Source organism: Onychostoma macrolepis, chromosome 21 (genome assembly GCF_012432095.1).
Source record: "Onychostoma macrolepis isolate SWU-2019 chromosome 21, ASM1243209v1, whole genome shotgun sequence".
Lineage (NCBI taxonomy): Eukaryota > Metazoa > Chordata > Actinopteri > Cypriniformes > Cyprinidae > Onychostoma > Onychostoma macrolepis.
The window spans coordinates 1,983,467-2,006,799 of record NC_081175.1 but is presented as its reverse complement, the minus strand read 5'-3'; the positions used below and the strand labels follow the sequence as shown (position 1 = coordinate 2,006,799).

General features: G+C 37.5%; 1 protein-coding gene across 3 annotated transcripts in view; it reads left to right on the top strand.

Moving 5' to 3' along the window:
* The window catches only part of jade2 (jade family PHD finger 2), a 50,959-nt gene extending 27,637 nt beyond the window's left edge, over positions 1-23,322 (top strand). For 2 of the 3 annotated variants that reach the window (XM_058759235.1, XM_058759236.1), the window contains exons 8-15: positions 1,153-1,269; positions 3,309-3,821; positions 7,497-7,593; positions 7,680-7,797; positions 9,148-9,244; positions 9,518-9,587; positions 11,122-11,250; positions 15,826-23,322. In XM_058759235.1, coding sequence (XP_058615218.1) covers positions 1,153-1,269; positions 3,309-3,821; positions 7,497-7,593; positions 7,680-7,797; positions 9,148-9,244; positions 9,518-9,587; positions 11,122-11,250; positions 15,826-16,544 — 1,860 coding nt within the window. In that variant the 3' untranslated portion in view covers positions 16,545-23,322. The remainder of the gene's footprint in view (positions 1-1,152; positions 1,270-3,308; positions 3,822-7,496; positions 7,594-7,679; positions 7,798-9,147; positions 9,245-9,517; positions 9,588-11,121; positions 11,251-15,825) is intronic. The other variant, XM_058759238.1, reaches the window with a different exon arrangement.
* The last annotated feature ends 11 nt before the right edge of the window (positions 23,323-23,333 follow it).

The window sequence follows — 23,333 nt, the reverse complement described above, 5'->3', positions numbered from 1 at the left end:
AGTTGTGTTCTTATAAAAGTCTTATTTTTGACAGTCTTCTGCATTCTGACTGAATGTGAATGGCAGTTCTTGCTGAAGATTATTTTACAATTTATAATTGTTTATTCGTATTTAAACTGCTAGGAAGATACTAGGATATTTGCTAGGATAGATATGGGCTAAACAATTTTGTGCAGTAGCACAGCACATGGAACTTTGATTTCAAACTCTGAATTGAATTTATTTAAACTAAACAAACTAAAGTAAACAGTCAATAATAAAGCAATAAAGATAGCACAAACAAATGTTATAACAAGATACAAATGAAATTAACAGTGCTTTAAGTGTTTTTTTCAGGTTGGTTTAACAGTAATATACAGCTACAGAATTACTACAGAAATTGAATAATCTATTCAAATGTAAAATAACAGTGGATAGTCTTCACTGTATAAATAAACGTTAATGACAAAGACAGCAGCAGGTTTTTTAGGTTGCCGTCTCTTTAAGACCTCATGCACAAATCTAATAAACTGTTACACGAGTTTTGTTTCTCAACTGTTTACGTTAATTTAATCGCCTATATACTGATTATGTTTGATATAAACCGACTGTGTTTACGTGAATTTGTGTTAATGGGCATTTTGAATAATTTTGTATACAGCGCAAAATATAATTCTGTAGTCGCACGCTGTTTCAGAGGCGGTTTTATGAAAACAGTCTCTGAGAGAATGCACAAGTCTTCTTGCGCTTGAATGGTTTAAAGTCGCTTTAATGTTTAAATAGGTAAGATTTAAAAGCATGTGCAGTTGATGAAGAATACCCGCAATCCTGCGCCAAAATACAAGCCCTGAGCTCTATGAAAAACACATCAAAGGCCATCTTTTGCGCTTCCTGCAGATTACCAAAATAATCATATTAAGCGTGCACACTCTTTTCATCACGACCAACTTGACGGGTGTTCAGCACTCGCCGTTGCATTTTTAATGTGCTTTGTATTTTGAATGGGTACTTTTAAAGAGATGGAGATGGAGCGATCCGTTTCATTAATTTGTGCATAGTTGTCTTAAGAAAATAAGAAGAAAATGTCAGTTGTCCATCCCTAATCTGATCACATATGATGTGTTAACTGGGTTGATGTGTTTTCTGACTTGTGTTGTTTCCATGTCATCGAAGGTGAGCATTGGCTGCCCTGAGAAGATGGAGCCTATTACTAAAGTATCCCACATCCCAGCCAGTCGCTGGGCCTTGTCCTGTGGCCTGTGCCGTGAACACACAGGCACATGTATACAGGTGAGAGACATGCTGCTTTTGAACACTTGACACATTTAAAGTGCAGAATAAGCTTTCATGTAGTTTCCTTTCAAAGAAGAAAGGATGGGATACTTTATAAAGTCTGGTCAAAATCTATTTGTATAGCATTTTTTACAATACGCATTATTTCAAAGCAACTTTACTGAACTTTTTGTGATGTTTGTTTATAATATTTTCATGCTTTTTAATTACATATAGCAGATTATATTAGAAATATAGATACAAGAAATCAAGTTGTTGAGATTTGCTGTATGGTACATATGAGTATACTGTACGTATGTTGGTATAGTTATACGTACTTTTATATCCAGGATTATATAAAGAGCTAGCAAAGGAATAATGAATGTAAAAATGCAAATCTAATTCATCCACATGTTGTTCCAGACAAGCATATTTTTTATTGGAGCACAAAACTGCAGGGGGTTTGGGAATTTCATGAAATGCTAATATCATAATTTATCATAATTCATCATAGAAATGTAAAATTAAAATAAATCATTTTAAAATTGTTTGAAAGACAAAAACCTTCCAAAGACACTGTAATACATGGTCCTTTGAAAGGACAATTTAAAAGATGAAAATAAGAATTTGGGAGAATCAATAAATTATGAATAATTTATTGCTATTGTGTGAATATGTAATCAATAAAAGGTGACTTGTCTGATTACAATTGTTTTAAAATGCAATGGAATCTAACTACAAGTACTTCACGTAATCCAGATTGCATGTAATCAGTTAATACCCAGCTCTGGGGCCAGTTGTTCAAAAGTAATCTGATTGAATTTTGGCCATCGGATTGGATCAAATCTCGAAAATGGGTTGTTGAAAAGAAAAAAGGATTCTGAATTTGGATTAGATCCCAATCTTGGTTTTGATCTGGATTAAATCCTCAGTTTGTGTTGTTCAAAACGTTTTAGTAAGATACTTTTGATCCAAAAAAAAAATATATATATATATTTTTTTTTCATCACCATGTCCCTTTAGGGGCTCCATAGAGCACTAGCAGTGTTGAGTGTAATTAGTTACGAAGTAATCAATTACTGTACTTTTTCAAAGGAAAAGTAATTAAATTAAAGTTAAGGGATTATTCTTATTTTTTCCTGTAATTTTACAGTTACTTATGTAATTGAACTTAATACTGTGTATAGACTATAGAACATTTATACACAATACAATAGTTGATTTAACATCAAAATTTAAAGTCTAACCTTAAAATGCATGCTTTTATGTACCCTTCTCACTTTAAATACTTTGAGTTAATAAGAATATTGGTAACACTTTAGTGTCCATTTCTCACTTTTAACTTGTTGATAATTAGCATGAATATTACTGGTATATTGGATGTTTATTATTACTTTTAAAAAAAAACCCACACACATTAATGTCTTATTCTGCAAGACTTTATTCTAAATCCTTAATCTTACCCAATTCTTAAACTTTTAAAATTCTTAAACAACTACTTTAGTAAGTATTAATAAGCAGTAATTGGAATATATTGAGGCAAAAGTCATAGTTAATAGTGAGAATTGGATTCTAATCTAAAGTGTGACCAGAATAATTTATGTAGTTATCTATTATTTATTTGAAAGAATTAAAAGAACCGTTTCATGTATATCCTTGTATCATTAACTCGTCGAGGTTGATATAGGATTTAGAAAGTAATAAGTAATTAAATACTTTTTGGAGAGAGTAATTTGTACAGTGATCTAATTACACTGTTGAAGATGCAATTAATAACTTGTAATTAATTACTTTTTTAGAGTAACTAACCCAACACTGAGCACTAGTAATCCAGATCTGAAAATCTGAAAAAGTGTGTATCTGGATCAGGGTGATGCAATGCAATTTTGCTTTGGAAAAACCGGCACAAAAACAAGATGGGTTACCTGATCCTGGATAGCAAAATATGGGATTTCCAAATCCAGATCATTCTGATCCAGGTTAAACTTTTTGAACAACTGGCCCCTGGTGATGACAATGTGAACCAGCGCTCTAAACATGCCGTCTTGCTTACGCAGTGCTCCATGCCATCCTGCATCGTGGCCTTCCACGTGACCTGTGCGTTCGACCACGGACTAGAGATGTGCACCACTCTGGCAGAGAATGACGAGGTGCGCTTCAAATCGTACTGTCTAGAGCACAGCAGCGTCTCGCGCTCAAACAGCGGCGGGAATATGGCCAGACCCGAAATGCGGCATGCTGGTCCCGATCTATCGGAGACGCATTTGGATCGTTCGAAGCAGGATCAAGCAGAACAGGAGAAAGCCAGCCAACGCAAGAAGAAGCTGCAAGAGCTTGAAGATGAGTTTTACAGATTCGTCGACCCCAAGGAAGTCGCAGAAAGTCTTTCCCTGCCGGACGCTCACGTGGACTTCCTCTACCAGTTCTGGAAACTGCGACGAAAGGCCAACTTCAACCAGCCGCTAGTGGCCCTCAAGAGGGACGAGGTGGACAATCTCGCCCAGCAGGAGCAGGATGTTTTGTATCGCCGTCTGAAGCTCTTCACTCATTTGCGTCAGGATCTCGAGAGGGTGAGTATAGCTGCTGTTTTCTCACATGTTCGCATCTGTCAAGCTCTCAATAATGATTGTTTCAAACAGGTTTTAGAGCTGCACAATTCTGGATAAATTGAGAATCATGATTTTTTTGTCTCAAATAGAGATCACGATTCTCCCACGATTCTGAATTAAACAAAAAAAGGTAATTGGTAATACAAAATATTAATTGCTGCAGTCTTTTTAAAAGTCAAGGTCATTGCACACCGAGTCTGAAATTTTCGCACGTTAAAAAATAAATACGACCTCACGTTGTGCCAATCACGTTTACACACTACCTCCGAAACTTCATTAAAAAAAATTAGGATCTGGTTCGATTTTCTGCGTTTTCGCATCCGTAGCAAGCATTTTGATTGGAAAAGATGACGAATACGAAAAAACGGAAAATTTCGGACTCTGTGTGCAAGGACCTTTAGTCTGTTTAATTAATTTGAATGAATTTTTAAACATTTTAATATATATGTATTTAAAATATATTTAATACACCCATTTTTAATATTAAAATTATGAAAAAGTGCTTTGAATGAATGATTCAGTGACTACGTTTACATGCACACGAATAATGCGATTATTTCCAATAATCAGAGTAAGGACTTAATCACATTATGATGTTTACATGTCAAGAGCAAAGCTCTTTACTCCCGTTTACATGCAATTTCCATTATTACCATATATCATTACACAGAGCTGTAGTTTACTGACAAGCTACGCAATTTCGCGTTCTTAATCAAAGGTGATTCATCTGCGATTATGAATCCGATATTGTAGCTCTGTGTATTAAACGCCGCTCCATCTGAAAGCACGTGATGGAGATTAACTACTAATCACAGAACCGGCTTTACTGACGAGATGTGCATGACAATTGCATGCGATTTATCGTTCAGCCCTAATCTGCAACTGTAATTATATGCATGTATAAATATATATATCTTAGGGATGTCTTCTATATCTTGGTTTTAAAAGAGTGCTAAGTGAATTATACAAATGAATATATGAATGTACATCTGAAGGTTCTGACTGTCTTCAGAAAAGATTCGATGGCATTTTGTTTGCATCTGCGCTCCGTGTAATACCTGAAGAAGTGTTCTTAATCGCAATACTGCTTTGTCCACGGAGTTTACGGGAAACAGCTGTAATTCAGCTTTTCCATCATCGCCACCTGCTGTCAGTGAGTGGATTTACAGAGACTTATATTTACATTCAGCCTGTGTGCAGTTTCTGTCTGGACAAAAACGGACCTGCTGTAAATTTTGACCGGTTGATAAAAAACAAGCTTATGTGGATTCTACACATTTAAACAATTCAGATAAGTTATGTAGAATTATTTATGGTGCAGATAAAATACATATAATCATTTATTAATCAATTATCATTTTGACATAACACTTTTCTTTAAAGGCTGAAATGTGAGGTTTACCTTTTGTATGAAACTTTTTCAAAGCTTTATTTGAACATTTACATTAGATATTTGAACATGCTATTAAACTGTTTTTAAATTCCGAACATCATTGGTAACGTTATTGTTTTAGTGATTATGCAACCAAAATTCATTTTATTTGTTATTTGTTGATTTTTAAATATACAACTTGAAGTGAAGTATGTGTCGGTACTTTTTGAACATCTCCAGCACATTTTAACAATAACGTGATGATACTGATAACCGTGATAATTTTGGTCCCTAAAACCATGATAAGACCTTTTCATACCGTTACATCCCTACTATATCTATAGTAGACTTTCGAAGATGCTTTTGCTAAACTAACACAGTACAACAAGACGACGAAGCCGTTAACTAATAAGGCATTTAAAAGTACTTTATTTAAAGAAAAACAACTAGATGCTGCACATTGTTGTTGCATCTTGAAACTGTATCTTAAAGATTTTTATTGTGAGTGACAACACATGGACTGTTCTATACATATCTATGATCCATCCATCCATCCATCCATCCATCCGTTCAGTCATTCTGTCAGTCCTTCTATCCATTCTGTTCAACCGTCAATCCCATACCTTCTATCCAACTATTTTGTCCATCCATTCATCAGTTCTGTTCAGCCATCCCATCTGACCATTCTTTCCATCCATCCAACGATTCATCCATCCAATCATTCATTCATCCATCCGTCTGTTTGTCTGTGATCACACCCTCCTGGTGTATAAACAGTCACTGTAATCTCACCTCATCATAAATCTAAGTATTTCTGGCGCAGTAATTCTGTCCCTTGTGAATCTTATCCCAGTCTCCCTCACTTAATCAAAGCCTCTGAGATCCTGACAACAGGTTGCTGCACTGGAGACTAAATGGTTTAATGCGTAGCTAGGTTGGTTGGTAAGTACTGAAGATAAGAAGGTGGATAAGTTGATGGGTAGGCAGGAATGTAGAAAAGTAACGGGGGTAGATAGTTTTAAATATTAAAAAAAAAAAAAAAAAAAAAAGTGTGGCAGGAGACAGAGGAAGGCTGCTCTTTTGTCCTCAGATCAGGTTCTTGACTTCTGCCACTTCGTCTCATTCTAGTATAATCTGTTATACTCTGCTCTCTATATCAGCGTCTGCTTCAGAGAGGGCTCTCTTCTCAGCTGTCCACCTTTACCAGCCTCTCCTATCTCTCTCACACACACACACACACACACACACACACACACACACACACAGAGGACATGAGACAGGACAGAGTTGAACCAGCGAGCTCAAGAGCTTCGCTGTGAAAACTCAGCTGATGCAGCTAATGCTATAGCTGCCCTTAATTCTGCAATTAGTATGTTACTTCTATAATATCATGCATTTCTGAGAAAAAAAAAAAAACATATACAGTGGGGCCTGATTTTATTTACTGAGATTGGATTGAATGATAATACTTGGATGTAAAAAAAAAAGTAGTAATGGGTGTCAAAGCATGCTGCGAAAATCAGATTTTCCTCTCTTGGCATGCATTCATTATTAATCGTGTCCAACAAAATTTCTTAAGTTGTTGTTAAAGATTAAGAAAATTGGGTAACACTTTAGTATAAGGACTATTTCTCAATATTAACTAGTTTGCTTATTAGCATGTCTATTATTAACAAATTGGCTGTTCTTTAGTACTTATACAGCACATAATCTGCATGATATTCTGCATCCCTAATCTTACCCAATACCTAAACTTAACAACTGCCTTACTAACTATTAATAAGCAGCAAATTAGGAGTTTGAGGCAAAATGGTTTGTTACGAGCGAGAATTGGAACTTAAAATAAAGTGTAACCGAAAATTGATATGGAATAATTGCAGTTTGTGAAATGCTAATTTCTTTTCATGAAAATGTAGATAATTGATGTAACTCTTAGACCAAATTAACTGTTGGATTTTTAGGCACTTATGGTTTATATAAAGCAATCAATTAAGTGATATTTGGAGATTTTGTTAAGGTATTAAAGTTTAATTATTAAGGTATTTTTATTGTGAGTGTAAACCTCTTTTCAAGGTTTATGTTAAGCAAGAATATTGACTGATCTGAAAATGATGTGCATCTACAGGAAGTGATTAATCTATAATTGATTATAAACGTTAGTCACGGAGTTAAGATGAACTTTGTATTGTATTTTGGTTTATTGTAGGCAACTCATTGTATATGGAATGTAGATTGAGAAAGAACGTAATCAATTTGGATTTCAGGTCGACTTTAATCTGCTTCTAAAATGCGATGAATGTAAAATGAGTCATATGGAGCAGATCACAATGATGAGTCATATGGAACGTGAGCATTATCACGGCAGGTTTTACACCAGAAACACACTAACTCCTAACCATAGTGATTTCAGTTCTTAATTTAAATATAAATTATGTGTTTTCTTTCAGGTCAGAAACTTGTGCTACATGGTCACACGCAGAGAGAAGATCAAACACTCTTTATGCAACCTGCAGGAGAAGATCTTTTCCTTGCAGATTCAGCTCTTAGAGAAGGACCTGGTTGGAGGTATGAAAACTCTCTGCAACAATCTCTTGTGTTTTTCTTTTGCCATTTTGATCGGTGCCAGTTTTTACCAATGGCACATGATCTAAGCTGGCAATGCCCCAAAGTATAGTTCATTTACAGCATTAGTCACAAGTAGGGTTCAAAATAGAACCTTCAAAAAAATGTTTTTTTCTATTTTAAACAATTGGGCAATGAAAGAAGGTGCGCAAACCTAAAATTTGATCAGTTTAATTTTTTATACTTTTGTCTATGATGTTTGCAGTCACTCCTAGCCTTTCAAAAATAGAATGGATAATAGAATATCAAAATTAAACAGTTTTGAAACAGTCCACAATAAGCAGGTGCATTTGTTAACAGTTTAGGGCATCAAAAAAATAAAAAAATAAAAAAACAAGCATCCACCAAAGTCTCAGTCTTTGCAACCACTTTGTGCCAAACTTAAAGAGAATAGTCAAGCTGTTAAAAAAATAACATTTCTCAATGCAAGGTCTTTCACCATCTACTGTACTTAATATCGCGAAAAGATTGAGGGAATCTGGAGAAATTATTTGAATTGTGAGATAATGTGTTCATTTGCTATTATGACATGCAGTTGATTTTGCTAGGTTTATCAAACGAATCTAATAGCTCTCATTTTTAATGCTTAAAACAAAAAAGAGTGTTCTGCATTCATGAGACGTGCCTTATGGTTTTAGTTTGAGCGTCCAGCGTCGTTGTTGACCCGTTTTTCCGTGTTACACTGCTGTATGAAGGAGCTGCATTCGGTCAGATCCCTCGTTGCAGTGTTCATTATTCCTGAATCTCTGACTCAGCACTTCTCTCTACTCACTGGCTTTCTGTCATCTGCTGCTAAAGGGGTCATCGGATGCCCATTTTCCACAAGTTGATATGATTCTTTAGGGTCTAAATGAAAAGTCTATAATATACTTAAGTTAAAATTTCTCAACGGGAGTGTAAAACAACACTCCTTTTACCCTGTCAAAAACAGCTCTGTTCACAACAAGCCGTTTCAGTGCATGTCTCTTTAAATGCTAATGAGCTCTGCTGACCCCGCCCCTCTCTTCTGTGGGGTGACGAGCCGTTCTCATGAGACTGTAAACTTTAGCCGCGAAACTTACTAACTAGCACGTTATTAGGAAAGGCGATTTGCAAAGATTCATTTAAAAAAAAAAAACGTATACTACTTCTGGAGGTGAAGCTGGATCACGAATGATTCGCGTGAACATAGATGCATTCAGGTAGATCGGGGCGCATTCCCTTCACAAACAAACGTAATCCTCTGCGTCTTCAGCGGCTCAGATGTCGCGAGTAAATGACAACTGCTGTGTTCATTATTACATCCAACAACAGAGCACCTCAATCGCTATGGAGCCATTCTTGTCTTCGTCCCTGCTCCGGCGTCGAAACAATGGCGGACTGTTCACAGCTCACTCAGGGCGGGTCTAAGGTAAGACGGCCGTGTCAATCAACTATCGTGGGAGGGGCCTGGGTCTGTGTGACGTCACACAGCCAAGAAGCTGAGAATGGCCTGATTTGAAAAAGGGGATATTATTATTCTGGATTAAATAAAAACCACTGGGTGGATTTTTATCATTATAAGGTGGATGTGTACACACACTGCCAATACACATTTATGTTCAAACAACATGTAAAAGTGAATTTTGCTTCCGATGACCCCTTTAAGACCCATATTTATTCTGTCTTCCAAAAAAACATACAGATTGGCATGCGGCCGCCAGGCCTGCGAGCCTCATCAGCACGGTCCTCGACCCTCAACAACAAAGCTGAAGGTTAATCTGTACCTTATTTCCCATACGCAAGATACACTCCAACCAAAACCTCTTGACCCCCTGTTGTGTGACATTTTCTAATTTGTGGGTTTTTGTGATCTTGATTAAAAATAACCTTCATTGTAAAAATCAAAGAAATCAAAGAAATGCTTTTTTGATTTTTTTTTTTTTTAAAGCTTTAAGTGAGCTCTTCTACTTTAATTCCAGATCATTTAAAATTACATTTAATTCAGAAAATTAACCCTGTACAAATAAATAAATACAGCTGAGTTTTATTCTAAGACGCAAACTGAGCAAAAACATGCAATTTGGTGCAGATGCTGATATTTATATGGACAAAAATTAAGATGGAACTCTGATAGCTTGTAATGTAAATCATATAAAAATATGTCTTATAAGAAGATATATGCTTAGTTGTCTGATCAAAGCTCTGTAGTTTCAAAACATATAATGCAATGCAATGATGACTGAGAGATTAATTAACAAACAAACATTCCTTAGGAGCCTGATGATCATATGGTTTTTCTGAAAAATGATGTCTGGATAATCAATTAAAGCTAAGCTGCTTTAGTCTAGTAAGTGCTCCACTTAAAATATTACAATTAACAATTGTCTTGGAATAAGAGAATCTTGGAAAATAACAATTAACAATGCTTAAAATATCTGCATTATTGTTTCGTATAACTGAAATGATTGTGGTTGTTCAAACTGGAAATTATTCCCAAACATATTCTGATGACAGAACTATTGCCCCACAAAATTTCATTAGAGAAAAAGCTGCATCAGTCGACATTAAATGTTTCTCACCGATATAAGTTGCAATAAGAATGTGCTATTTCTGTAACAATGCACTAAAATATGAAGAATTGAGTACCTAAAATAAAAAAATAAAAAAATCACAATACTGTTTTTCAGAGTTTTCATTATGAATTCAGGAGATCCGCAAGGACAGTTCTCATGTTTTGTTACTTTAAATATTGATGTTTAAATAAATAAAAATTTTTAAACAATTAGTCTCATCAACTAACAATTTTGTAGACTTGAATTGGATGCTATTTTAGTCTGAGTAAAATTGACTGAAATTAATAAATTTGCATTAAATCTTAAATTTAAAGAATGATTTAAAATGAAATGCACTTGTTAACGGCCAGGTTTGTTCTTTGCAGTAAACAATAAATGCAGTAAACGAGGTGCTGTTTGGTTTAGATTTATGTCTTGCGCCCTCTTGTGGACTGTTTAAAATGTTTAAAATCTAGTGTTTGCAGATCTTTTCCTCAAACTCGGTGCTTCACAAAGCTGTGCTATAGACACAGCACATATCGCATGTCCTCCTGTCTTTCAGTCTCCACTAATGAGCTGATGATCTGGTGTTAGATGAGGGAAACATTCAAAATAAGGGTCTCAGCTTTGAGAAGCACTGAATATAATTTGAAATATTGGAAGAAAAAAAAATCAAATGTAGTTGCCAGCTGTAAGATGTTTAATTGCACATTTTAAGTATTTTGCATGCTGTTTTGTATTCTGCGCTTTATAGTAAATACTCGGAGAGGGGAGAAGATTCATCGCAATGGAGTCAGGGAACGAGTGAAAGAAAGGAGAAAGAGGAGTCCAGAAAAGAAAGACAAATGGAGATCAGATGACAACTCTCTATTCACACAGCTGGGTAAGTGTGTGACTGAATGATGTAGCAAATTTGCTCTAAGTGAGATGAACATAATTAATCATAACGGGTTGTTATCAATTATATATATCCATCTTCAGGAATTAACTGTAGCATTCATAGTACAATAAAATGATTAGTTCGTCCGCAATACGGACCGTCTATTGACTCTAAGGAAAATTATTTCAAATAATTTCCTTACTGAAACCTTGCTCCCCGAGCATGTAACAAGACCGGACGTTAAAGCGACCTCGTTCTGAGAGAAGCAGACACAGACAACCAAGTGTGAATACTTATGGATGTTTATTAAACTACACTACAGGGGAACATGCAACATCGAACTACACACAAACATACACACGTTAAACATAGATGCCAATGCAAGGAAGGCATGGAGAGAGAGAGAGAGGGAGGGCGCTCGCGCGCAAGAGAGAGTGTAAAGGCAGGATTTACACATCAGCTAACCTGTTAAGAACCATCAGATAATCACATCACCTTAATTAAAAGGGGTCGAAGCCTAGAAGCGCATCTAAATGGTTAACAAGCGGTTACTTGCATGGGTTTTGTGGGTGCTGAGTAAAGCATCCCCGGTGCATGTATAATGCGTAGATTCCTGATGAATTCCTTTAGGAGCGAAAGCTTTGTCGTTCCAGCCATGGGTTGATTAGTCCGAAGTGAATCGACAAAGTTATTGATCTTAAAACTGCCAGAAGCTCGGACTCCCCCCGGAAGGGGAATCGTGAGGCTTCCAAGGTGATATGTGTGTTTCCAGGGCACGAAGTAGAGAGAAGACTTGCCTTTTCGGTGTGGGAGAAGTTTTATCTGGTTTCCTGTAACACCTATTTTGGTTAGTTTGACCAGAGCCATAGAGAGACAGAGTTGCGACAACGGAAGTTCAAAACGCTCGATCGTCACGTGATTCACGCAGACCTCAATAGTTCCAGGAGGTTAATAGCGGGCGATTGGAATGCATTGAGTTAGAGAGACAGAACTGCGATTTTTGGGTAATTAGTAGACAATAAAATAATTTATTTACATTATTTATAAAATAATTTATACGTAGTGTATGTAGCTGTATCAGCGTTGCTTTTAAAAGATAAAATCCGCTAATATTTGAGGATTAATGTGGTCAGCTATCCTTACCTGCCATGTTAACATATTTTAGGTTGATGTTATCATGGTAAAAGTCCATGTTTGCTATATAAACGACATTGTGGTCTTTTAACAAGGTAACTTCAGCCTCTCTGTATAAATATAATTGTGTGTGTGTTTTCTAACAACATGCATGTTAGTCAAGTGCAATCATATCTTAATGTTCATTGTCGTTTTATTAATCTCATGGTGAATGTTAAGTTTGTTGTCTTTGAAAATTCATTCCAAATAAGTGAAGATATTTTAAGATTAAGTGGGAATTAATCTCTTTTAATGTTTTTGATTCTTGCGTACCCCTCCATTATTAATATATAAATATATATTTGTAGTATATTCAAATTTAAAATAACTTAAAATATATGATTGAATGGGTAAAAATGTTTTATGTATGTTAACTTTTGTTATGCACTTATTTGCATGCTATAAAGCACGTTGTCCTTGAACTGGCAGTTTTTCACAAAGAACAGGGAAAGACTTGCCAAACCTCATTGTGAGGGTGATATCTCATTACAGGGAGTCTTCAGCTGGTTCTTGTTCTGATCCAGATAGAGAAGGAGAAAAACACAGGAGGAATGGTTAAGTGATGCTCCATCACATTTCAGTCCTGTGGCATCTGCTCCTTCAACACAGTGCTTCTACAGTAGCTAAGACATTTAAGTATAAAATACAGTACAGGTTTATTGTGATTACTTCTATAAAATAGTAGTGGTATATAATACATTTTTGGAAATTTAGCCTAGCATGATTCTGAAATGAAAACTGCTCGCCTATGTTAAACTTTTTATTCTCACTCAGGTCCATCAGCATCCTTTGCAATAAATCTAAATCTATTAAATAACTTCCCAGCAGCAGAAATCACGTTTAAAAGCCTTAATTACACAACAACGAATGAAACTGCATGTAGAGAATGAATAACATCCCGTAAATCTACTAATTAAGTGAGGAATAATCTAATAATAATCTGTTATAAAGCACAAGGTAATTTGATTAGCTGTGCTGATAATATACAATTTTGTTCTATAAATGTCTTACCTTTTAAAAGTTCATCACAGCGGTCTCTTCTGCTGCATCTCTACGGCGCTGATAGTCTGAGCGCTAACTTCTGGGAACTATTGAGCGGCTCCATGATCCGCCATTGCTGTAAAAAACGGTCCGTTGGAGTCAACTCTCTCTCTCTATGGCTCTGAGTTTGACCAATAACAAGGCACATAGTTTCAGCGGGAAAGTGTTTGTTTCTCCCACTTGACACCTCATTTGCATGTTTTATGACTGATCTGGAGACTGGTGTAATTTCCCCACAGTACAGTAAAAATAGTATGATGCATTTCACGATCACACGACTGCAGATGAGGCATTAAGTGCATGGCACAGCGACCAACTTTAATATAGCAATGTGGTCACTCAGTTTTTCAAAATCAGTTTTAATCGTGTAACTGTTAATAATAGATTTGAACAAAGAAATGAAGTGTTACTACGCACAGACCGTATTGATTGCAAATACAAAAATAAGACGAGTAAAGAAAACGCGGTACTTATTAAATAATCACCCTTTCCTTAAATATATGAACACAGAAAACCTCTGTTAACAGGTTAATGTAACATTTCCCATTCTATGACTAATAAAATAATCGCAACTTACTCTTTATAACTGAACATGGCTTTCCTCGGAGTAGCTGCGTGCGCTGCGTCGTCTTGTTTGACAGTGTCAGGGGTAAGGCGCAATACTGCCACCTGGAGGTCAACCAGGTACTGGCGCTGGAGTATTTACATGTGGTGTAATCATGAGAGTCCTGTTCATTTTAAATATTGTGGTTATCATCAATACCGGTATATCATCACACACTTTGAATATCACGGTTATCGTGTAATACCGGTAAATCGCGACACCCCTATTCAATACACTGACCAGCAATGCAATTCAGTTACCCTTTAAAATGCAGGTTCTTATAATACTTCTTAGGCAAGACAAACTACTTCAGACATGTGTATTGCAGCAACCAAGTAAATACAGGGAAGATTCTCAGATTCATTTTTGTTCTGCTGCTCATTTTTAGGTTAACTAATAGTTAATTAATGTTAACTAATGGACTCTTATTGTAAAGTGTTACTGAACAATAGGCCTCTAAAAAATCCGAACATTTTCAATCAATATCTAGGGCACGTTGTAGGCCAGATTAAAATGTAAAAATGTTTTATTTTGAAAATAAATAGTTTAAGTCTCAAGTATCAAGTATTTGGTGCTGTGATGAATGGCTGCTTAACATTTAAATCCTGGTCAGAAATGGAAAGTATGGCAGCTGCTTTGTTTACAGAGTTACCAGCGTAACAGCTGTGTTTCTGCTGTTTCTGCAGCGCCATCTGCTGTCAGAGCGTGAATGCGCTTGTTTTTTATCGAATGCTCTTTCAGTGTATTTGTCCTGATGATGGACTCGAGTGAGTGGACTGTGTCAGAAAGTGAACGCACATCTGTATCCAGTGTAGACAAGATAGCGGAAGTGATTGTAATTTCTATTTGCTTTTGACGCGAGGCGACACTCTCCTTCAGCGTGATCAAGTCTGTAAGCGAGTGAACGCCAGTGGGCGGGGCTTATGATGAGAAGAAGACTATTAGTCGATGTCTTGCTCTGGAGGCGTGTTTATGCAAACGACTGGTGCTAGGTGACGTCACCTTGCCCCATTGGATCCAAAACGAGCCGTTTTTGGAGCTCGATTAAATAAATTCTTTGTTTATAATGAAGAGGACGTTTTAAGCTATGAAACTTGCAGCATGTTTTAATGATACAAAGACCTCTTATATGCCAAAAGATCAAGGCAAATTTGATTCCTCATGTCATGACCCCTTTAATTGCTTGGGCACGTTCATTTAAGCCAAATCTGTGCAGATTTAGCGCAAATACTGAACTCGTGAGTCATGATATATTAAATACAGCCAAATAATTAGCTCACTTGAACTTACCCGACAAATAACGGTGTGGCAGACACTGGTTTTCTTTGCATTGAAGCAACAATGAAGAGTCTAAAAACAACTGAAGACTCACCTGGGTCTTCGCCGGATGCGTGCGGCGTGATAAAATACAATAGGACCCATTATGATCAGTGATGCTGATGTTGTCTAGACTGGATGTGGCGCGACACGACAAATCCCTGACCGTAAACTGATGCCTCGTTCCATTTATGACTCACTGACACAAAGTTCAAGTGTCATATCCAGTGTGGACAGCCGAAAACTGTTGGTTTATATTGGTTAAAAAAATAATAATAAATTGGGCTAGTAGAAGTTATGAATGGCTGGTAGCTTAAAAATTTAGTTGCCAAATTGGCTGGTGAGTGAAAAAGTTAAATTCAAACCCTGAATATAATGCATGTTGTAATATAAAGTATTCCTGTATATCAGCACATGATGTCTAATGTATATCTCTTCCACAGGTTTCTCCAAATCCTTCCCGCTAGGCGGCTCGCTGTTCGACAGCTGGCTGGCTCAGTCCGTTCACATCACGGCAGATAACATGCTGAGCCAGTGGTCTCTATCCAGAGAGACGCGCGATCCGTCGGTTAGCCTTCTGTCAGACCAGCTCCTGCAGGACGAGGAGAGCCTCCTCAGCCTCATGATGGACCACTCCATCAAGTCCACCTGGAAAACGCCCCAGCTGGGCCGCAAGCCGAGGGGCGCGCCGCGCAGCCGCAGAAAATCCGTCTCGCTCCCGAGAATCGGATCCGCGGTTAAAGGCAAGGCCTGGTCCAAACGAGGAGAGCGAGCGCGTCATGTACACCACCATCACACCCGCAGCAGCGACGGCAGACCGGACCCTCTGCAGCCAGCCATATCCAAAATGGACTCGTGCCACATTTCTGAAGAGCGTAGCTCTTGCGGATTCGTTGCGGATACCAGCAAGCGCTCGCAAATGGCCTTGCGTCTGCGTCTACCTAGACGGGGCAAGTCACGCTCTAAGAGCGACTCGATGGAGACCTCCCTTCCCAACAGCACTGGGAACAGCACCTTCACACCCGACACTGAAACGGACGGCTATTTCTCTGACGCGGAGCAGAGTGACAGTGAATTGCGCTCGTTTAGCCGGAAGCTGCGTTTGCCCCAACTGCATGCTGGGAAGGAGGAGGTAGTGCGGCGAAGTGTGCTTGCCTCCTAAAAGCATTTTCGGGTGCCCGTCTATCTCCCGTTTGCAGACCTTCAGATGTAACGGGGTGTGTTCTTTTCTCGCTTCATGTGTCAGAATACACTACTAGTCAAAAGTTTTTGAACGGTAAGATTTTTTATGTTTTTTTTAAAGAAGTCTCTTCTGCTCACCGAGGCTGCATTTATTTGATGCAAAAACAATTTTACTGTTTAAAATAACTGTTTTCTATTTGTATATGTTTTAAAATGTAATTTATTCCTGTGATTTTAAAGCTAAATTACTCCAGTCTCACAATCCTTCAGAAATCATTCTAATCTTCTGATTTGCAGCTCAAAAAAATATTTATTACGTTGAAAATAGCTGCTTTATATATAAATGTTTTTATCATCACTTCTGATCAATTTAAAAGCATCCTTGCTTTCCCCCCCCAAAAAAATTATATTGACTCCAAGCTTTTGAATGGTATAGTTTGTAATGTTACAAAAGCTTTTTTTTATTTCAGATAAATGCTGATCTTTGGATCTTTCTATTCATCAAAGAATCCTGGAAAAAAATGACTGTTTTAAATATTGATAATAATAATAATCAGAAATGTTTCTTGAGCAGCATATTAGAATGATTTCTGAAGGATCATGTGACACTGAAGACTGGTGTAATGATGCTGAAAATTCAGCTTTGATCACAGAAATAAATCACAGTTTAAAATATATTCATACAGAAAGCAGTTATTTTAAATAGTAAAAATATCCACAATATTACTACTTTTGCTGTATTTTGGATCAAATAAATGCAGGCCTGGTGAGCAGAAGAGACTTCTTTTAAAAACAAAAACTTTAGACTGGTAGTGTATATTAGTCCGTCGCCTACATTTATGCAATCGTAACCATTTGTGCTTGACAAACAGCAAGAAACGAAAAAGTCTAAATGAACACTGTTGGATGTGTCCTCTTGGAAAGCAATAGGATCTGTCCTGGAACAGGGACGATGATGTGGGCATTATGATGTCTGTTCAGGTTGTGTTCGTTTTATATGAATATGAGGTTGTGTGTCTCCAGAGGATGCGGCTGCTTTAAAATGATGTACAGAGAAAATATGACACAAATAAGCACAAATAGCCGTTGGGGAATGTAGCACACATGTACCTGTCGTATCCACCGCCTCATTCGCTTTTACAGAGACTAGACGTACCGGAATCACACGTACATCCTTGCGTGTATGTGCGTGCCAGTGGGCAGATCAGCTTCTTTCATGGGTGAATCTCACGAACGTGAAGCCTGCTGTAGGAGGCGTGCGACAAGCACATCTTGACATTTGGTCAATCCATCTCGAGTGGTCCTAAGTTGTAAAGTTGGTTGCTTGACCATTTTTAATTTTTCTAGTTTTTGAGTGATTACCTCTGTCTGTTGGCATTGCAAAACACCAGTTTTGTACTTGCTTGGTTTAACCACGGCGGTCGTCTTCGTCATGGTGCACAACAAATGCAATGGGTCGTTTTTATGGAAAACTCAGTATCTTGGCTCAAGAAAATCACAAGTCTGCTCTTTTTACATTCTTTACAGCATGCTGAGTAAAATAGTACCCAATTGTCCCATCTCGGCAATTTTGGGAATGTTGCCATTTTTAATTTGGTGGGGGGGGGAAAGCTTTATTTTAAGAATGCATTGGCATATCGTTATGAAATTTGGCATGTGTGTTCGGCACCATGCCCTGAAGGTACTCAAAAAGTGTTGGGGTAGTGCCACCTTGTGGTCAGAAATTATAAAAAAAAAAAAAAAAAAGTGGATAACTTTTTGATTAATTTTGCCTATTGTCATGATTCCTTGGATCATGCCGAAAACATTGATACCAATTATGCCATAATCGTCTGAACTTCCTCGCCATTTTTATGTTGAAAACGTACTTTTTTTTTTCGATCTTCACCTACACCGTTGTTACGATTTTCACCAAATTTGGCTAAGATCATCTTCAGACCATGCCGGCAAAAAATGATGGATTTCATGTCAATAGCTAAAATGGTTTTCATTTAACGCATCAATTTTGATGGCATGGTGCCAAACTGCATCTAAAGCTGTATCTCTGCAAAGCTTTGACATTCTGACACCAAACTTTGTGTATCATTGTCATTTCACACTGACCACACTGCATCAATTTGATAACAATGCTACCTATTGGTGAAAAGTGATGAACCATTAAATCATATTACTAATGATTGAATTTATGATTTTTCAGCCAGTTTGAGTAAAATCATCTTAAAATGTCTTTAATCACCCACTGTTGCATTTGGTCTGATCCTCCTTGCAATGATTGCTACTCATTCTGCCTCTGTTGTGCTTGGCCCCTTAATTGCTGCTTGCATTTGGACTTAAATTTTTTAATCTAAGGAACGTTCATGTTTATGTATCTTGAAATGTGCATTTGAGAAGTTTTTGATTCAAGGAGCTTCAGGACCATCTTGAGCCAGTGATTTGTCTGAGCCAGGATACTGAGGTTTCCATAAACATCCGTATGACACAAAATTTGTTGTGCACCATGACAAAAAGACCACCACCGTGGTAAAATGAAAATTTAAAAATGTTGATCACTCAAAAAAATAAAAGAACATTTAAAAATGGTCAATTAGCTCCATTGGACCACTTGGGATATTCCAGTTACAACTAATTATAATGTCTAGAATTTTTGTGAGGATCTTTTTGTGAGATTCACTCTGATATCTGGCATTTTCTTTTCCACTTGTTTCAGTTCAATTGTTCAGAAAGAACCGTTGTTGTTCTCCATTAAAGCGTGCCTTCTGTAGCCCCCCAAATCAAACGAATAATCAGCATGTTTTAACTGTTTTAATACAACAATGGCAATCAGAAACGAAAACCTGCTTGGTCCAAAAGCTTGTAGGTAAATGTCGAGGTTGTAGAGATTCTAGGTGCCTAGAAAACAGCATTGACCCAACAATGCTAAAATCATCAATCCTGCTTTAGCAAAGTGCTGTTCATGAATCAACTACCGTCAGTCAAATTGGATTCGCACTTGCAAAGTGTCCTCAGGCTTTGCTAATGTTTTCCCTCTGATTGTGACGTCTAATGAATCAACCCATGGTGTTTATCTCAGGGTTATAGAGAAGAAGTGATTGCAATCATCTGAGAAGCTTAAACCTGTACATTCACAAACAAGTGTTTCTTTGCCAAAACATCACATTTTGAGACGATCGTCTCTCGGTGTAATGATGAAGCACTTAGTTTCTTTTCTTTTATTTTGTATGGTGATGCCAAAGAAAAGTAAGTCAGCATATGCTCTGAAGTGGATGTAAACTTTGTGTCTGGATCTTCTAAAGATCTCAGCCTGCACTGATGTCCACCCGTACACTCCTGGAGTGCATCATCAATCGAGCATCGTCCTCATCCGCGATCACATACGTGAGCTCCAGTGATGCTCTGTTCAGAACGGTTTCGTTTATGAGACAAAAGTATCTGATATGTAGCGTACGTGATGCGTGTCAGTGATCGAAGGGTTAGTTCACCCAACCCCAGTTCTTTATTCAGTCTTGTCGTCCCAACCCCGTTTCTGTGTTCTTTTCCATACAGTGACTAGGGTCCAAAACGGACAAAAAAATAGTCCATGCGCTACATTCCAAGTCTTCTGGTGTCTTATTATGCTTCGCCCAAATTGAAGCATCTATTTACTGAAAACCTTCCCCAGTCACCGTAGATCTCGGCAAGTATGCGGATAGCATCGTAACCAATGGACTTTTTATCAGAAGACTAGAATATACACCACAAAACACTGTCATTTTGTGTTGCACAGAAGAGTCGTTCAGGTTTGGAACGATGCCGCAGTGGATGAACGACGGCTGAATTGCCTCACTCCTTCACTGGCTTAAACCGCGACGGCCGTCTGCTGTATCCGTACAGACCACAGACAGCAACCTGTACAGATTTCATGTATCTTAGCTGCTTTAATAGGGACTAATCATAGCGCTGGTCATTTGCCGTTCTCTGGTTCAGTATGCACCCAACGCAAACATGGAATACTGTGCCTTTAGTGACCTAGTTTCAGCCTCCTGCAAGAGTTCACGCTTCTTTATCATGCTTCGTTGCCGTTTGTGTACCAAAACTATAACATATACTCTACGTAATCTCTGTAAATGTTCAGCTTCTGTGCAATCATTTTCCTCCCATGACGAGTAGATCTTGATACTCGTATGTTGTTAGTAAACCGTCTGCTTGAACGACAAAGGGTAACTAGTCTTTGCATTTGGTTATTCTTTTGTCTCTACTGTTGGCTTTCCCTGGAAGGGTGAATGGCTGGAAATCATCGAGACCATCAAGGGGTGTGCGATATTGACAAAAAAATGATATCGCGATATTTTCTGGGATTTTTGTCGCTAATGATAATTAGATGATTCTTAGTGTGTTTTTGTGCTGGTACGTTGGCTGGTTTAAGCCCGTCATGGCTCACAAAGATGTTCATATTCATAGAAAATGAACTTTTTTCTATAAATTTTCCATCTCAAATGGCATTTATATGTATTTACACAGACTGCTCAATGCAGCTCGGAGGTGGCATGAATGCAGTTACAAATGCACCGTGTCCTAACCAAACATAACGCGACAGGATTCCAGCGACAAGCAATTTGTCAGTCCACACCAGACATGACACGGCTATGCGACGCAACAAAATCAATCAAATTTCACAGCCAATCAGAAGCATGTGTGGGCGGAGCCTCTCTGCAAGCGCACTGCACTCCCAACAAAATTTATGTTTATAATCGAATTAATAAATATTATTAGATGCCTTATTAAACGTATACTAAGTGACTGACACTATTGTTATGAAATACACTTGTTGGTTCGCATTGAGGTCACCGTTTAAACACAAATGTTTGCTGTAAGTTATTTTCAGTGTCTGAGGTAAACTATCTATTGTTGCTTTCGGTATGGCTATAAAGGTCATGCAAAATTATATTCAAACTCACTTTTAATGTTGAATAAAGCGCATAATCAGTACCTGATATTATCACTGTCATAGTTTGAATGTCGTTTTTTTCTAACATCGCAGAAAATAGAAAGCGCTGCCGCTTGTCACTGGAACGTCTGATCAGGACAAAAACTCAGATTTACATGGAAAAGATAGCTTTTATCACATCGCAGCATCGCGTCTGGTTAGGACATTTTTAATGTTTTAAAAATAACATTTGGGATGAATAATTTTAAAAATTAAACAATATTTTAAGTATGAAACTAAAACCACCAGTAGGTGGCAGCAAGTCACTTGTCTTAATGAGGGAGTCGTTGAATCATTCCCTCAAACGATTTGTTCAAAAACTTGGATTCATTCAGTAACGAAGGGCTCACAATGTTTTTGCTGCGGCTTTGTCTGAAAGTATTTTCATTGGGCAAAATACAGCAAAAACAGACAATACTGTGTATTTTAACTCCATTTAATATAAAATTCCTGTGTAAAATCAATATCACATTTGCAACTGTGCTGATATTTGTAAAAACAGCACTTACAATATACTCGTGTGACATCGCTGAACTACCATATGATATAGGACAAAAACTCATAAAGGGCATTTTTTTGCCCTTAAATCTTGACTTTCGCATCATTCTGACTGCATTCTGCTAGTCTACATCATGCGGTGGAATCGTGCTCTAAGATATAGTTTGTGAGTGACATACTCAACAACATCAGCTCTCACGTCGCTTAAACAGCAATTAGTATAATATCCTAGAATACGCACATCGCACACCCCTAAGACCCAGCTTTTCTTTAGGGTTGAGTGGTCAGTTTTAAGCACTTTGTGCCGTTCTTTCCTACTCAATCCATTGAGAAAGTGAAGTGAATATACGAGCCCATGACGGCTCATTCATTCTTCTAATGGAGCTGAATATTGAAGAAAAGTCATATTTCATCCACAGAAATAAAGTGAAGCCAATTTGTAGGACCATTACCCCTTTTTTTTTGCATTTATGAAGATGTCTGGACATCTTATTGTTATTAAAGTCAGCATGAATAAGATTCAATACTAAAAGTTTTTAAGCTTTTAAATGGTTTTTGGTGAAGTGTGACCCTCACGAGCTTCACTCAAATATCCTTCAGTGTTGTCGTTCACTTCCGATGCTCCGTTCAGATGTGGGTCAGTTCACCGACGCTCTGAACTCCTGCAGCGCCTCAGAAACCTGTCGTGAAAGATCTCTCGCTTGTCCGGCTGCAGCTTTTGCTGTCATATCAAAGTCCAAACTCTCCTGTCTCGATTACTATGCAGTGTAATTTTCCCACGAGCCCCTGCGACCGAGCAGTTTTTTTCTGTCGTTCTCTCTTGAAAGAGTAAATGAGGCGCAGGAGAGGTGAAGCACTTGTAGTCCATTAATAATCACACGTGTCCTGGACACGGTTAGGATACGATGATATGAATGTTGCAGGAGTTTATCCTTCTATGTTCTTTGTTTCAAAGAATGTTGTGCCATTTGTTAATAGCAGAGAAAACTATTGAACATATAATTAGAAAAAAAGAAGAGCTATTTTAAATTATTTTAGGCTTTTTTTGCGATATTTATTTTCTTGTATTGGAAATCTTTATAGAAGGAAAAAAGACATGTATTTTTCATCAGTGCAAAAACCTATTTTTTCCTTTTTGTACATTTTCCATGTTAAGCAGTCTTTAGAGCAATATAATGTTCATGTGACTGTATGTGCATGCTGTTTGTGATGCCTTAATAACAGCTCCCGTCCCATCATCGCCAGCGCTCGGCTGTGGTCGACCAGTGCAGTCAATAAAGCTGTGCTTTCTGTCTAACGACTCTGTGC